Source organism: Mastigoproctus giganteus, chromosome 12 (genome assembly GCF_048544385.1).
Source record: "Mastigoproctus giganteus isolate SK-2022 chromosome 12, ASM4854438v1, whole genome shotgun sequence".
Classification (NCBI taxonomy): domain Eukaryota; kingdom Metazoa; phylum Arthropoda; class Arachnida; order Uropygi; family Thelyphonidae; genus Mastigoproctus; species Mastigoproctus giganteus.
The window spans coordinates 167,539,574-167,556,423 of record NC_143586.1 but is presented as its reverse complement, the minus strand read 5'-3'; the positions used below and the strand labels follow the sequence as shown (position 1 = coordinate 167,556,423).

General features: G+C 37.8%; 1 protein-coding gene across 1 annotated transcript in view; it reads right to left on the bottom strand.

Annotated features, from left to right (window-relative positions):
- LOC150077580 (inactive phospholipase C-like protein 1) overlaps positions 1-16,454 on the bottom strand; it is a 649,255-nt gene extending 632,801 nt beyond the window's left edge. Inside the window, exon 1 of the mRNA XM_090386715.1 lies at positions 15,687-16,454. Coding sequence (XP_090242841.1) covers positions 15,687-15,996 — 310 coding nt within the window. The 5' untranslated portion in view covers positions 15,997-16,454. The remainder of the gene's footprint in view (positions 1-15,686) is intronic.
- Positions 16,455-16,850: the final 396 nt, after the last annotated feature.

Below are 16,850 nucleotides of genomic sequence, written 5' to 3'. Positions count from 1 at the left end.
GAATCAAGTAACAGTTCAGCATGTTGTCAGATGAATTTGAGTACTTAAAGAAAAGCGACATTTCCTTCAAAAGATAATCCAAGGAACCCAACAAGCACTCAGCTGCCCACCTTACTGTTACAGCCTACTCTCATGCATCTGGCTGCAAGGATCAACACAAATTGAGGTGCCGGACTTGACGGGGCTTTTGGTTCTGGGCTTCTGTGCTGAAGTGATATTGGTGTCTGTTTCTAAGTTTCGTAGGGACCGTGTTGGAATTCCAAAAGAAAAAAGTTTAAATTACCAAGATTCATAGTATTTTTAATTTTTTTCTGTGTCCAGACTCCCCACCTGGACACTGTGGAGCACAAGGGACGACCACTACCCAGCTAGCAATAAATGCACTCAGGAGTAGGCCTCCAGAGTTACCTTGATACTACATCTTCATCACCAGCCTGAATCCTGTCCATCCCCTGAGACCACAAAGGTAAGGATGTGGTATTGTTGGCCCCTCTGGGTGAGCCATTCCAGGACCACCCACCTTGTCAAAACAGAGGCCAAAATGGTATGTCAAAGCTAATCCCCTCAACCACCAGGGTTCCATTTCAGAGTTTCCAGAGGTCACAATGAACTGGATTCATTTGGTGTTAGCCTTGAACCAAGACTGTGGACAGTGAATCCTAGTGATGCTAATCTGAAACACAAAGAAGCATCACTGGAAGGTCTCCTAGCCCATACAGGTAACTACATCGAAGAGGCCTCGTGTTAGGGACAAACAAAAAATAGAAACATGCACACAAGGCACAAAATGTCCTAATTTTTAAAACCAGCTAGCCATCTAAGAGATTCCAGAACAATAGTAATAGCCATATAGTTCAAGGAAGCCATGGGCTATTGCTGTACTGGCCGAAAAAAAAAAAAAAAAAAAAGTTTATGAGAAAATACAAATTATTTGCTTCCCTCCTCACATAGGTAACTATCCAGTTCACCTTTAAATTTATTCAAACTGTCAGTCTCAACTACCCATTAAGGCAACCTGTTCCAGAGACTCACTGACTAAAAGAAAACTCCCTACAATCTTGTCTAAACATCTTCCTCTGTAATTTCAATTTATGACCATGAGTTCTGGAATTCTCTATAACAGCGAAAATTCTGTCTTCAATCATTTTACTAACCCTTCTCAGGGCCTTATAAATCTCAATCAGGTCACCTCTGAGGAGCCTGGTTGCCAAGCTCTGTAGCCCACGTATTCAGAGTCTTTCCTCATATAGCCATCCATTTGCCAATCTCCCCATGCAAGTTGCCTGTCTTTGGATCCTTTCAAGAAGCACAATGTTTTTTTTTTTTCAGATGGCATCTCCATACTCAAACACAGTATTCCTAATGTGGTCTTATAATTGCCTTATACAGTGGGTCTATGAGCTCCACATCTGTACAGGATAGCATTTGATAAATCATCAACAGAACACCATGGGCTTTCCTGGCTGCCTGTTTATACTTCTCCAAAAACTTCATTTCTGCCCATATTATAACTCCCAGATCACTACCTTCCTCTATTGTTTTTAATTCAACCCTACAAAGTGTGTAATTTATTTTTGGGTCACTATTCCCAAAGTCTAAGACCGTGCATTTTGCTGCATTAAAACATAGCTGCCACTTTTTTGACCATTCTTGCAGTCTGTTCAAGTCATCCCGAAGAAGTGCTGCTTGGTACCAACCATCAACTACTCTACCAACCTTTATGTCACCTGCAAATTTTGACATCAAGCCTTCTATAATACTGTTGATGTTGTTTATGAAAATCAGAACAGCAGTCCAAGAACCAATTCCTGAGGACCCCACTTCTGACTTTACAATGGACTGAAGAATATCCATTAATCACAACCCTCTTCTTTCTGCCCTGTGGTTACCCAGCAATCCATCTTAGAATTTTTCCAGTAATCCCAACATGTTCCAGCTTATACAATAACTGCTCATGTGGGACTGAGTCAAATGCCTTGCTAAAATCCAAATAAACTATGTCAAAATTGTCCTCTACATCCAGTTCATAAGTAACTGTGTCAAAACAGCTTACTAAGTCAGTTAAACATGATTTTACCTTAACAAAACCATGTTGTGTGTTATTCAGAATGCCATATCTGTCAATGTTTCCTGGATTACAGTCTTAATCACTGTTTCTAAGTTTTCCTTACCACTGAAGTCAGATTATCCAGTCTGTAGTTACCACCTTCATCCAGAACTGTCTTTATGTATTGGTGATACATTGGCACTTCTCCAATCTAAAGGAATCTCTCCTGAGTCCAAAGATGCTCTCATAATTAACTTCAATGGTACAATACACTCCCTGGCCACTTCCCTCAAAATTATTGGGTGTATGTCATTAACTCTAGTGGCCTTACTTTCCTTTATGCTCGGAAGATTTTCTAATAAACAGTCATCTGTAATTTAAAAATCACTAATTTTATATGACTCAGCCTCACTTACACAGCCTCTTCTCAGCATTAAGGGTCTTTCTTCAGTAAAGACGGCAAAGTACCTGTTCAAAATATATAATAACCACCATGAGGCCCAATAGTCATGTCTCTGCCATTTTTGGTATGATGGGTACTGAGATATGCCAGCAATTTAATATGCTGGCATATCTTATTTTATTTGTTCAAACTGTGCAAAGACAGCAGATGCTTCTCACTGTGTATTGCATCACATGGCTATTTCAAGTAGATTGCATACTGAACAAATAACATCTAACCTTCCAATTATGCAAAACTATAAATAGATAATTAGGCTGATTTATTGAACACACTTTTTATGTTTCATTTATTAGATTCTAGAGGAAGAAATATACAAGTGTTTTGAAAACAGTAACGCAAAATATAACAAAGTAATTTGATAAGGAAAAAAACTCATAGCAAAAAAAAATTTTTTTTTAAATTGATAAAAAAATATTTATACACCCAACTTCGATAGAACAGGGGTGTCAGACAACAACTTTAATAACCATGTTACAAGCAAAGCATGTTATAGCCAAAAAAATTTTCCCATTTTTCCCCAGTTTTTTTTTTTTTTAACATAAATACACTTTACTTAGCATCAGCAGACACATAGGAAAGAAAGCAATCTTATATAGCATTTAAAAAAAAAAAAAAATGAAAAACCTTCCCATTTCACCATTCACTCCAAATGCTTGTCTAATTCTGCCTTAAACTTTTAAGTTTTTGACATCCACTATGACAGAATGAAAATTGTTCAAACTATAAATCGCCCACTGACTAAAGGCAAATTTCCACACATCTATTCTGCAATTGCTTTCCTCAATTTGAATTTATGTCCTCCCAAGTAAACAATCTGAGCAAAAGGTTCGTTGATTTGGGTATTTTTCTGACACATCGGCTTCTATGGCTATAGTGCCCCAAACCTGTGATTTATGATTTATTCACTGATGTATTTTATATAAAATTATAACAGTTTATTTATTGTTTTCAGAAACTGGAAAAATTCGGATATATTAGGTCTAGCTGCCAATATTTTTCACAATTATATAGTGTCCATTGCTTTTAAGGATTTAAAAGAAATTTGTCATTCTCGTGTAAAGTTAGGGCAGTCAATCAGAATAGGGTGAACTGTTAGCACTTTCTGACGGTCAGAGCATTGAGGTGGAGATTCAGTTCGGAGCAGATAGTAGTGGGTAACATTGGTATGTCCTATTCTTATTCTGCTAGTGTAACTTCTTCTTGTCTGTTAGATCTTGTACAGGTTTTCTATTGTTGCAATAACGGATTTATCTGTAACAATTTGTTACTTTACTCTCATATAGGCGAGCGCCTCCATAGCCAGGTGGGAAGGAGCAGCAGTGCATAGCACATGTTTCTTGATTAGACTGGGGTTCGAGCCCGTCACCACCAAATACGGAGGATGCGAAAAGGTCAGGGAATGATCACCGCATATCCCGGAGCAATATGGCCTTATTTGCTAATGCTCCTAAAAAACCAAAACAACAAAAAATTTCATATAGGCCCATAATGGATGCCCTCGACAGATTTAAATTGAGGGGTCCATAAAGCTCTCAGCTGCCCACATCAACACCAGAGCTTGCACTTGAACATCACGCAACACAGTGGCAACCCCCAAAGCAGAATGCGCTGGTCCCACAGGAACTAGTTGTTGTCGGTGACTATTGTCAGGGAAACGGGGAACATATTGTGCAAAAACAATAAATGGAACAGGACCAGAGTATGTTTCCCAGGGGCAAAAGATGATGATGTTGAAGAGCAGATATCATCTTTTAAGGGCACAAAAAGTGATATTGTTGTACACGTTGGCACTAATGATATTAAGGGTAGGAGACCGGCAGAATAACATAACAAGTACAGGTCAAAGTTAAAAAAAGCCGTGAGTTAGGGTTGAATTTGAAAGTGTCTGCAATTCTTCCCAGACACGATAGGAGGGATTATATGATGAGAGCCTTGTCAATCAATTCAGCCCTAAAAAGATAGTGCAAGGTTCAGGGGGTAGAATTTTTCTCAGCCTGGTCTGTGCTTGTTAACAGGAGAGACTGCTTCAACAGTAATGAGATACACTAAAACAGAAAAGGAGACAAGAATATTTGCTGATGCTAGCGAGGCACAGTTAGGTGGGTTGGAAAACTGCTAGCTTGAGGGGATAAATGTACCAACAGATTAATAGTAGCCGCTGGCAGAGGTGAAAGTGATTCTTGCACTGCTTCTATTGGAATGAGTAGCATCCTGGAAAACAAGGCATGGGGGATTTCAGAGACTGCTGGGAGTCATTGTGAAACAAGTAAATACATGGGCTGTGTTAGAGAAACTAAGGAGCATGTGCATGTACACCAATGCTAGGATTTTGGTAAATAAATTTGATGAATTTGAGGTCTCAGTCAAAACATCAAAGGCAGATATTGTTGGGATATCAGAGACATGGTGTTACACAGATATAAGGAATGCAGAAATGGAATTTGGGAAGTACAAAGTGTACAGGAAGGATAGACAGGATAGGAAGGGAGGAGGAGTTATGCTATTAGTTAAGAAACACAAAATCCAACGCACTGTCCAGCCAGTCGACATGGCTAGACAGTGCAGTGTCGAGTCAGTCTGGTGTGACATAAGCACTGGGAAAGCAAATTGAAAGTAGGAGTGTGTTATAGGCCTAATGACTCTGATGAGTATAATAAACAACTATACAGAGAAACAGAGTGGGCCAGTAAATCAGATTGTCTTATAATGTGGAATTTTAATTTCCCAGATATTGACTGGAATTTGTGAGTTGGTCACTCACACACTAGCACGGCATTTGTGGATTTATTGGATGATTGTTTTCTATACCAGCGTGTCCAGGAGGCAACTAGAGGGAGTAATACTCTTGACCTGATTATCAGTAGTGATTCTTCATGCATTAAGAATCTGCAGATAAAGGAGCCACTAGTTGGCAGTGTTCACAGTGTGCTGAAGTGGGATTTACTCAAAGAGTTAACTACCATCAGGGGTAAAGGGAAGGGTTTTTGCTTTTGTAAAGGTGACTACGGTGGTCTGAGACAGTATTTAAATTCTATACAGTAGGACCAACTGATTATGTTACCAAAATTCAAAATGGAAAGCATTCAAAGAATTAATCTTGGAAGCTACTAGGCTTTCCATACAGACTGAGAAATATTATTCAAGGTTTAGGCCTAATCGGATATCAGATGAACTAATGAGACATGGCAGAGAAGAAAAATGCATAGAATACATATAAATTAATAGGTGACATGGAAGCCTATAATAGATATAAGCTGGTCTGTAAACAAGTCACAATGGAGATTAGGCAGGCAAAGGCAGATTACGAGAAATCTTTGGAAAAGGATGATAAGAAAAACAGCAAAGCGTTCTTTAATTATGAAAAGTCTAGAAGGAAGGAGATGAATCAGATTGGTCCATTTGATATCGATGGTTCAACTGTTGATGATCCTGCTCAGGTAGCTAACTAAATAAGTATTTTGCATCTACATTCACACATGAGGAGTTATTCAAGGAAGGGAATGCCAAAGGTGAATTAAACTCTGACAGTGAGCTAGATGATTGTGCCTGGGTGTGCCAAGCCCATACTCACCAGATGTGAGCCCCTGCAGTAAATCAAAGGGCAAAACAAGTAATTACAGAACTGTCAGTTTAACTTCTGTTCCAAGGAAATTAATGGAGGCACTGGTTAAAGAAGCACTGCAGGATCATCTAGACAAGACTGCAGTTATAGTTCAGACACAGAATGGGTTTATTAAGGGGAAGTCTTGTCTGACAAATTTGATTGGATACTATGATGTGGTGACAAAGGAACTGGATGCAAAGAATAATTTTGATATCATATATTTGGATCTTAGAAAGGCTTTTGATACTGTTGCACATGGAAGACTGCTGCACAAATTGGAGCAGTGTGGCATTGGAGGCAAATTGCTGCTATGGATAAATGGATGGTTAAATAGAAGACAGAGTGGTAATCAATAGACACTGCTCTTCGTGGACTAATGTTATTGGTAGAGTCCCCCAGGGTTCGGTGTTGAGTCCATTGTTGTTGTCTGTATTTATTAATGATATTGATGATGGTATCTCAGGCTTAATGTCCAAGTTTGCAGACTATACGAAGGTCGGCAGGGTTGTTAATGACAGTACACTGCTGTAACAGGATTTAGAAAAGTTAAGCAGTTGGGCTGAGAGGTAGCAACTGAAGTTTAACATTGACAAATGCAGTAACCCCAGAGTAACGTATCAACTGTGTGGTACTACACTGACAGTGGTAGAGAGTGAAAAGGACCTGGGGATAATTGTGCAGGCAGATATAAAGTTTTCTGAGCAGTGCAGACGGTCTGCAAGAGTAGATCATGGTGTCTTATCAACGATATACAGTAATTTTTCTAGCAGGGATAAGGCGGTGATTATCTCCTTGTATAAGGCAATGGTCAGGCCATACCTTGAGTACTGTATACAGGTCTGGAGGTCTTATTTTAAGAAGGATGTAGAGCTGCTGAAAAGAGTACCTAGGCATCTGTGAGGTGATCTCATTGAGGTGTATAAAGCCTTGAATGGTTTGAGCATGCTCAATGCTGATATGGGATTTCAGCACCAGACCATTACAAATATTGCTTCCTCTGCATCTAAAAAACTTGGTTTTCTCTTTTGTTCTCAGCATTACTTTTCTTCCAAAGAGCTGTTTACTCTGTACAAATCCACCCTATCATGGAATATTGTTCCCACAACTGGGGCAGTGCCCCCAAAACCTCTCTCAGGCTTCTAGATTCCATTCAGAAGAGGGCAGTTAGATTAATTAATGACTCTTCTCTAACAGTCTCTCTCTCCACTTTCTTTCTCATAGCCGTACTGTTCCTGCTGCATGCCTTTTCTACGGATACTTCCATGGGCACTGTTCTTCTGAATTGGCTTCTATAATTCTCACTCTCTCTTTCAAAACAGTCCGAATACATGCTGCCATCATCCATTTACTGTCCAACTTCAAAATCACAGAACCAACTTTTCATCTTCCTCGTTTATTCATTCAACTGCCATTTTCTGGAACAACCTTCCTTCATATGTATTTCCTGAAAATTACAGTCTACAGAAGTTCAAGTCTAATGTCAACAAATATCTTCTTTTGTCTTCTCAACCTCCAACCCAAGCACGGTACTAAGTACTATAGGTATACCTATAGTACTTAGTACCGTGTTTGGGGTTATCATAAAAAAAAGAAGGAAAAAAAAAAAAAAGAAACAATGTCTGATGGAAAGAAACGACTCTCTGGTTATGAATACAGAAAAAAGGAAAAAAATGAAAAGCGACCAAATAAAAAAAACACAGATGTTTTATTTTAAGTGAAAACAACCTTGGCGTGGACAAGGTTCAAGGGATTTAGTATGAAAAGAATCCGAACACTTTTAACATTTTAAAGCATTTATTTTTTTTCGACAGTTTTGTAAATATGAGGTTGCAATACATGTTCAACAGGTAATTTATTTACAATGGCTTTGTGATGGCTAAAAGATGATACATACCCTTGAGATTGTAAAGAGTGTAAATGTCTTTGAAACAAAGCATCAATTATAGTTCCATGATTAGTAGTCAATACAGATCTTGAAATCTTTAACATTAGTCCAAATTTATTTTCTAAGATATCAGTCAAAGGTTTGGATTGAGTATCTGCAAAATTAACGTTGAAATCTCCACTAAGTATCATTGGTATTTGGTCGCATTTCGTGTGAGAAAATTGTTGCAGCAATCCAGCTCCTTCAATTGTGTAAGGAAGTAAAGCAAAATGGATGAATTCAATGATGTGTTCGATCTTTTGGTTAGGTGAAATGTAAATGACTACTGACAATATCATTTGACCATCAGGAAGAAGGCATTCGATAAATCACTTCCATACGAGAAGTAACAACATGAGTACGATTTTCTCTCTTATGATAAACTGCTACACCACCAGCTTGTTCATATCCTGTTTGAATAACGACACAATCGAAGTTAGGTAGCTTACTACTTCTTTGTTATTTTGCCATGTTTCAGAAAGTAGAAGTAAATTGGATTGTTGTGTGACCGCATCAGGGAGATTGTCACTGTGAGCATGTAAACTTTGACAATTTAACGTTAGAATGGAAAGACTTTGTCGTTTACTGATGAACTCATATAAAGTATCTTGTATGGTAAACAGAGGATTACTAAACAACCTGGTCATTTCAGCTTAAAGTGCAAGAGTGGATGTACCATGTGTCAGTCCATGATAAAATTTCTTTTCTCCATCTGCAGCAATAATGTAAAGTTCATTGATATTGGTAACTCGAGATAATTCGACATAAACTAGTTGTAGTTCGTAACATTTCTCATATTCATAAACTACGGAATCGAAAGTACCTCCCTGAGATTTATGGATGGTAATAGCACAAGCCAGTATTAGTGGAAAATGATTTTGTTTAGCCGAGATCATTCTGCTGTTATTCAACAAAACACTCCTACTTCTTCTTGCAATCGGTACGGCTTCTAAATCAACATCTCTAGCCATAGCAACCCGACGAGCCTTCGTTCTAGCAAGTCGACCCACAACAGATGATCCTGGAAATCCTTCAAAGCCTGTATGGCTTTAGAATTAGTAGAGGTGCATGATGCAACGAAGAAACTTATAGCATCAGCCAAAAAAAAAAAAAAAAACACCCTTTCCATTTCACTGATCCCATTCGTTCCAAATATTTGTTGAGTTGTGCCTTGAATTTGTTTAAGCAGGTGCCTAGTCTCCAGAAGCTACAATTTTCAGAATTTAAGCCTTTCTTCATAAGAGCACCAATCTTGTTGGCCCTTCTCTGTATTCATTCTAGCAACTCTACATCCTTCCTAAAATGAGGGTTCCAGACCTGTATGCAGTACTCAAGGTGTGGCCTGACCATTGCCTTATACCAAGAGATAATCACCTCCTTATACCTGCTTACAAAATTCGTGTATATCATTAAAAAGACCCCATGAGCTACCCTGGCAGCCTGTCTGCACTGCTCAAAAAACTTCATATCTGACTGCACAATTACCCCAAGGTCTCTTTCATTCTCCACTACCCTCAGTGTAACACCACATAGTTGGTACATTTCTCTGAGGTTACTGCTACCCATATGCGGTACTTTGCATTTGTCAATGTTAAACTTCAATTGCCACTTCTCAGCCCATCCATCTACCCAACTTTTCCAGATCCTGTTGCAGCAGCATACTGTCATTACTGTTATTAACAACCCTGCCAACCTTTGTATCATCTGCAAACTTTGACATTAAGCTTGATATACCTTCATCAATATCATTGATAAATATACAAAACAACAACAGGCCCAACACTGAATCCTGAGGGACACACTAATCACATTAGTCCAAGTAGAGCAGTACCCATTGACCACCACTCTCTGTCTTCTCCCACTCAAACATCCTTTTATCCACTGTAGCAACTTGCCCTTAATGACATACTGCTTCAATTTTTACAGTAAACTTCCATGTGCAACAGTATCAAAAGCTTTCCTGAAATCCAAGTATATGGTATCAAAATTATTTTTTGAATCCAGTTCCTTTGTGACCACATCATAGTATCCAATCAAATTGGTCAGACAAAACTTCCCCTTAACAAACCCATGCTGTGTCTGAATTATTACTGCTGTCTTGTCTAGATGATCCTGCAATGTTTCTTTAACCAATGACTCCATTATTTTCCCTGGAACAGAAGTCAAACTAACAGGTCTGTAATTGCTTGTGTCACCCTTTGTGAATTGGAGATATATTATTATTATTATTATTATTATTATTATTATTATTATTATTATCCATATGATGCAAGGAAGCCTGAGGCTTATGCTGCACCAGGAAAAAAAAAAAAAAAAAAAAAAAAAAGTTCCCGAGTAACCCTGAGAGAGAGAGAGAGTGTGTGTCAAAAGTAGAAGGGAATCACCAAGAAAGAGAAGAATGATGATATCCAGCTCAGGACCCTGGGTGTGCCAAGCCCATACTCACCAGATGTGAGCCCCCGGGGACATCTCCAGTCCGTGGGGACTTCCCCCAAGTCCAAGGATGCTCTCATAATTACGGATAAGGGTCTGCCTACTTCCTTTGCTGCCACCTTTAATATAACTGGATAGATCCCATCCATCCCAGGTGCCTTTCTTATATTTAACTTCAACAATTTCTCCTCCACTTTGCTCTCAGTTATTACGAAATCATTTAACTCCCTGTTAAAGTTTGATAAACATCTAGCCTGTTCCTCCTTGAATAACTCCTCATGTTTGAATGTTGATGCAAAGTACTCATTTAGTTTAGCAGCTATCTGAGAATGATCATCTACAGTCAAACCATTGATAACAAGTGGACCACTAATTCATCCCCATCCTTTTTCATAATTTTTCATTCCCATCCTTTTTCAAAAGATTTTTCATAATCTGCCTTCGCTTGCCTAACCTCCTTTGTGAACCGATTACAGACTTGCTTGTATCTACCATAGGCTTCTGTGCCACCTGACAATTTATGTGCAACCCATGCATTTTTCTTCTCTGCCACGAGTCTCATTAGTTCATCTGACACCTATTTGGGCCTGAACCTAGAGCAGTATTTCTTAGTTGGAACAAAAAGCCTAGTAGCTTCCAAGATTACTTCCTTGAATGCGTCCCATTTGCTGTTGGTAACATCATCAGTTGGTCCCACTGTATCGAACCTAAAAAAAAAATCTCTGAAACCACTATAGTCACCTTTACAAAAGCAGAAACCCTTTCCTTTACCCCAGATGGTAGTTACATCTTTAAGTAAATCCCACATCAGTACACTGTGATCACTGCTACCTAGTGGTTCCTTTATCTGTAAATTCTTAATGCATGAATATTCACTGCTGATAATCAGATCAAGAGTGTTACTCCCACTTGTTGCCTTTCTAACATGATGCTGTAGAAAACAATCATCCAACAAGTCCACAAAAGCCTTGCTAGTGTGCGAGTGACCAACCCACACATTCCAGTCTATATCTGGGAAAATAAGACACTCTGATTTACTGGCCCACTATTTCTCTGTATAATTGTTCATTGTACTCATCAGAGTCAATAGGCCTGTAACAAACTCCGGCCTCATTTTTGCTTTCCCAGTGCTTATGTCACACCAAGCTGACTCAACATTGCACTGTCTATCTATGTCAACTGGTTGCACTTCCTTAGATTTTGTGTTTTTTAACTAATAGCATAACCCCTCCTCCCTTCCTATCCTGTCTGTACACATTGTACAGACAGGATAGGAAGGGAGGCATTATCTGAATGGTACCAAGTCTCTGATATCCCAACAATATCCGCCTTGGATGTCTTAATCAGCACTTCAAATTCATCAAATGTGTTTACTATACTACTAGCACTGGTGTACATGCAAGTATACATGCATCTGTTCTTACTCTTAGTTATTCTAACACAGCCCACTTATTTACTTGTTTCATGACCACCAGCAGTTCCGAGAAACTGACTTTCTGGACGTCTGCCCATTCCAACAGAAGCAATGCAAGAATCATTTCCACCTCTGCCTGCAGCTACTGTTAATCTATTAGTCTGCAAATCCCCCCCCCAAGCTAGCAGTTTTCCGACTCACCTAACATAAAGCAGCTTCTTGATGAGAAGTCTACGTAGAAGGCTGATGTTGATCAAAATCTTGGGAAGCAGATTTTATTAAACTCTGCATTTTTTTTCGTTCTTTGTTTTTGAACCCCGTTCTTTTGTCGACATGGGAAGGTTCTTCTGTGGCTTTGAAGCTTTTATTCTTGCATAGGTTGAAGGAGCTGAAATATGATTTTGTTTCTTTTTTTATGATGCAATTGAAGCTCTCTGCTGCAGTATATTCTGTCTAGCTGGTTCAGGAATCAATCAAAAATCCTCAAGTAATTCATTTGAACTCGAATCTTCAATAAGTTCTTGAATATAATTTCATGATGTCGATGGTCCAGCTTCTTGATGAAAAGTCGATGTTGTTCAAAATCTTAGGAAGCAGATTTTATTAAACTCTGCATTTTTTTTCATTCTCTCTATGTTTTTGAACTCATTCTTTTGTCAACATAGGAATCTTCTTCGGTGGCTTTTTGAAGCTTTTATTATTGCATACTTCTCTTGATTTCCCTCAGCTGGAGTTTTAGCCATCTTCGAAATACTTTTATAGGTATTTTTACAATACAATAGTTAGCAAAATCCATTTGTAGACTAGTTGACGTCATACTTCTCTTGATTTCCCTCAGCTGGAGTTTTAGCCATCTTCGAAATACTTTTATAGGTATTTTTACAATACAATAGTTAGCAAAATCCATTTGTAGACTAGTTGACGTCATAACCAAAAACTATGCCAAGAAGTTAGTTTGCTGAAGTGACTGTTTTATTGTTGCACTCTTGAAGCTGTTTAAATTTTAAGCAATAAAATGCCCTTGTGTGAAAGAATATTCTTTAATAAAATCTGCAGATTTTATTAAAGTCTGTATTTTTTTTTTTGTTCTCCATGTTTTTTGAACTCATTCCTTTTCGACACAAGAGGCTTCTTCGGTGTCTTCAAAGCTTTTATTCTTGCATTATATTATTACCTGCTACTTACTCTACCAAATCAATGTTAGTGACTGAGTATAGGAAGTCTTTAGGAAGTGAACAGTCATTTCCATATCTTAGTATGAACTTAATCTACTGAATCAACTTACCCTACCGATCAACTACTTACAACGAACAACTACTTACCCTACCGAATCAATGTTAGTGAATGAGTTAGCATCATTAGCACCAATTAGGAAGTGACATAATTTGCATAATTTAAAATCTAAACAGTCAGCTTTCTTCATTACCAATCAATTGCGTTATTTCCACTACAAGAAAATTTTGTTACCAATCGATTTTACTCTAGTGCCGCCATAGATGTTTTCACATTAAACAGTAACAAGTTCGATTACTAGGTTTCTGGACATCCAGCCACAGCCAGGTCCAACAACTTCAATTTCCTCTAGCTTTACTACTATTGATGAAGAAACTGAAACACATGACAAAACAAGAACTTACTGAATTATCACCTGCCCAAGATGTTGACATTCCAATTCAGCAAGAAACACTAGATGCAAGAGAAGCAAATTCGGATGAAATTATATATTATTTTGGAAATATATACTTCTTTAAATTCCCAAAAAAAAAAAAAAAAAAAAAAAATTATATTAGAAACATGACCATGGGGGAGATAGGGGTGGCAACAAGAAGTTTGCACCAGGACAGCTACATAGCCTGGCACGGCCCTGCTAATACCTTTCACGTTTGGAATTTTCAGAAAAAACAAAAAAAGTTTCCAAAGCTGTATACAATATTCTAAATGTAGCCTTATCACTGCCTTATACAATGGGATAATCTACAATTCACCTCATTGTCCCTGCTGGCCAAGTTCCTGTATATCAATGACAGAACCCCATGATCTGTTCTAGCAGTTTGTCAGCAGTATATTCTGAATACAGTGAATATGTAACAAAGGCAACCTTGTCAGAATAGCAGATATATCCCCTCTATGTCCCTTTTAAAAATCACAAAAAAAATGAAGCAGGAAATCATTACTGCTTTCCTTTCGCACTGCCATGAACAATCTTTCAGGGATAAGGAATACATCCTCCCTATACTCCTTGTTAAAAGTGATGAATTAGATGGTGTGTAATGGCAAGAAATGATAATTTCCTGCTTCATTCTTGATTTTTAATCAATGGCAGGGGGTTACAACTATCCTCAAAAATGTTGCCTGGGTAACACAAAATGAAGAGTGCCTAATATAGAGTACTTTAGCAAATGATTACCACAAACTTTGGCCAATGTTAAAATACTAGGATTTACTGTATATGAGCAGTAAAATTCCAAAACAAATTGAAATGTGTTGATAGTTCAATCTTAACATGCAGTACTTTAATCAGGTAATGAATGATTTGAATTTTTAACAATTTGCTTTGAATTAAATCCTAGGATATACTGAATTACAGGCCATTACAGTAATGTTCCGTAGCCAAGTGGTCAGGAGCAGAAGTGCAGTAGCACACGCTCCTTGAGTAGACCGGGTTCAAGCCCCTGACCGCTAAATATGGTCGATCTGCCAACCAGCACTGGACCAGCATGGCAGATCCCTCAACATGAATTGTTGAGGAGGCTTTCATCCTGCAGTGGGTTGCTAATGGCTGCAGTTTATCTTTTTTTTTTTTCTTTACAGTAACGTTCAATTTTTTAAAGAAATTGGTAAAAAATTTCTGGGGCCATCATGAGCACAACCTGAGTATAACTATAACAGCCTTTATTCATATAATTTCTTTGATTATTAATATTTCTAAGCTGTAACAGCTTTCATTCATATACTTTGTCACTATTAATATTTCTATCTTAAATCACTACCCCAGGGACTCACATCTGGTGAGTATGGACTTGGCATACCCAGGGTACTGAGCTGGATATTATCATTCTTCTCTTTCTTGGTGATTCCCTTCTACCTCTGACTGACTGACTGACTGACACTCTCTCTCTCTCTCTCTCTCTCTCTCTCAGGGTAATGCAGAAAAGTTTTTTGGCTGGTGCAGCATAATCCTCAGGCTTCCTTGCACCATATGGCCAATAATAATAATAATAATCTAAATTTGCCTTCATTCGGAATAAATGTCGGACATTTGACCTCATAAATAAAATCTTTTGACAAGTTTAAAAAAAAAAAAAACTGAATATATGCCAACATAATGCTCTACCTTTGCTGTACTATGGCAGTCTATTATACAATTATTATTATTATATATATAATCAAGTAGGCTTTAGCACCTTTCAGTTTTTTCTTTTCAAACTTATGTTCAATTATTTTTAACACATCAATTGTAATCAATCATATATATATATATATATTTATTTTTTTTTTACTTGGCAACTAAAATTCACTTTAGTTGTATTGCAGTTTCACAGAGAAAAGGGAGGACTACTGAACACGAGGTAAATTTCAATAATTTTTTTTACCTATCAATAAGATAACCTGGATAGTTAAACACGTTTTTAATGTTATTTTCAAAGTTATTTTATTTTCGTTTCTATGAATCAAAATACTACGGTTCTATATCAAGTCCTCAAAATATGTAATTATAATAAAAATATTAAAATTAATAAATAAATTTGAACTGAGACCTATGCATCTGTAGTGCATGCAAATGCGTGGCTTCTAACTTACCGTTTGAAATTTTTCGTTCTGCTGGAAGACTAGAGCCACTGTGAAATGATACTGATTTTGGCCTTTGGAGAATCCCGCAACGATGTTTGCTATCGTTGCTCTTCGCAGCCGGCGAGTCGGCGAAGTTTTCCAGTAACTGCGATGCATCATCTTCGGGCAAACTAACTTCTTCGCTGTCATTGCTACACACATTTTTGGATGCCGATTCCATAGGTGCTGAAACCGATTTTGAACACTGACGATGTTCTTTGGAATTCTGAATATGTGCTGGAGATGATTCGAATTCGAGCTTGCAGTCTTTTGCTGACATGACAGGATGGAGAGAGAGAGAGAAAGGGAGAGACAAGTTCACCAATCGAACTAAGATGATTCACTGCATGTCACGTTGATGGTAATTCCAGTACTATGCAAGGGGTCTTCTTAGTTAATGACATCTTGAATGCAATCATTAATAAATTTCGCTATTTATATTGCTCTCTGAATTGAAATGTTACCTGGCTTCCTGGAGAATTCAAGTGGATCTGCATTTAATTAATTAAATTACGACTAGCATCTTCTAGTTCCCAAGTGCAAAGCCGGTAGGCTCGGTGCCGGCAACAGCATCGGATAATCTCTCTTCGGTATAAATGGAGTCCATTTTATTTAAGAATAGTATCACCACAATCTATCCCTGCGTAGTAGCAAACAAAGAATTATGGTATACACGGAACAACACTAAACATAACCACCATCCCTGAAACAACACAGAATTCATAATCAAGGTAAATATAGGTCACAGCCATCATCTATTTTTCAGATATAAATAGCCGCTAGGTGTCGTGAGCAGCAGCCGCCGCATAATACTTTCTATCTGAAAGTGAGTCGAGTGATATTTTTTGGTATTGTTGTACAATTGCGTTAATATAAACCGAGTTCTACAATGCAAACTCGGTTTATACAAAGCACACACACTGTAATCCTGCTAAAGTAAAGGCTTTTCTCCATAACCATTCGTTTAAAACAAACTTCAGTTAATATATATTACCAAGTCCGTTTTGTCGTGGAAAAAAAAAATAGAACGCTTGGTAAAATCCTAATTAATTAAAGTTTAATTTATTCCGAAACTTTTTGAGTCTTCAGAATGGGGGAAAATGAAATGAAAACTAAAAAAGCCCTATTTTATAG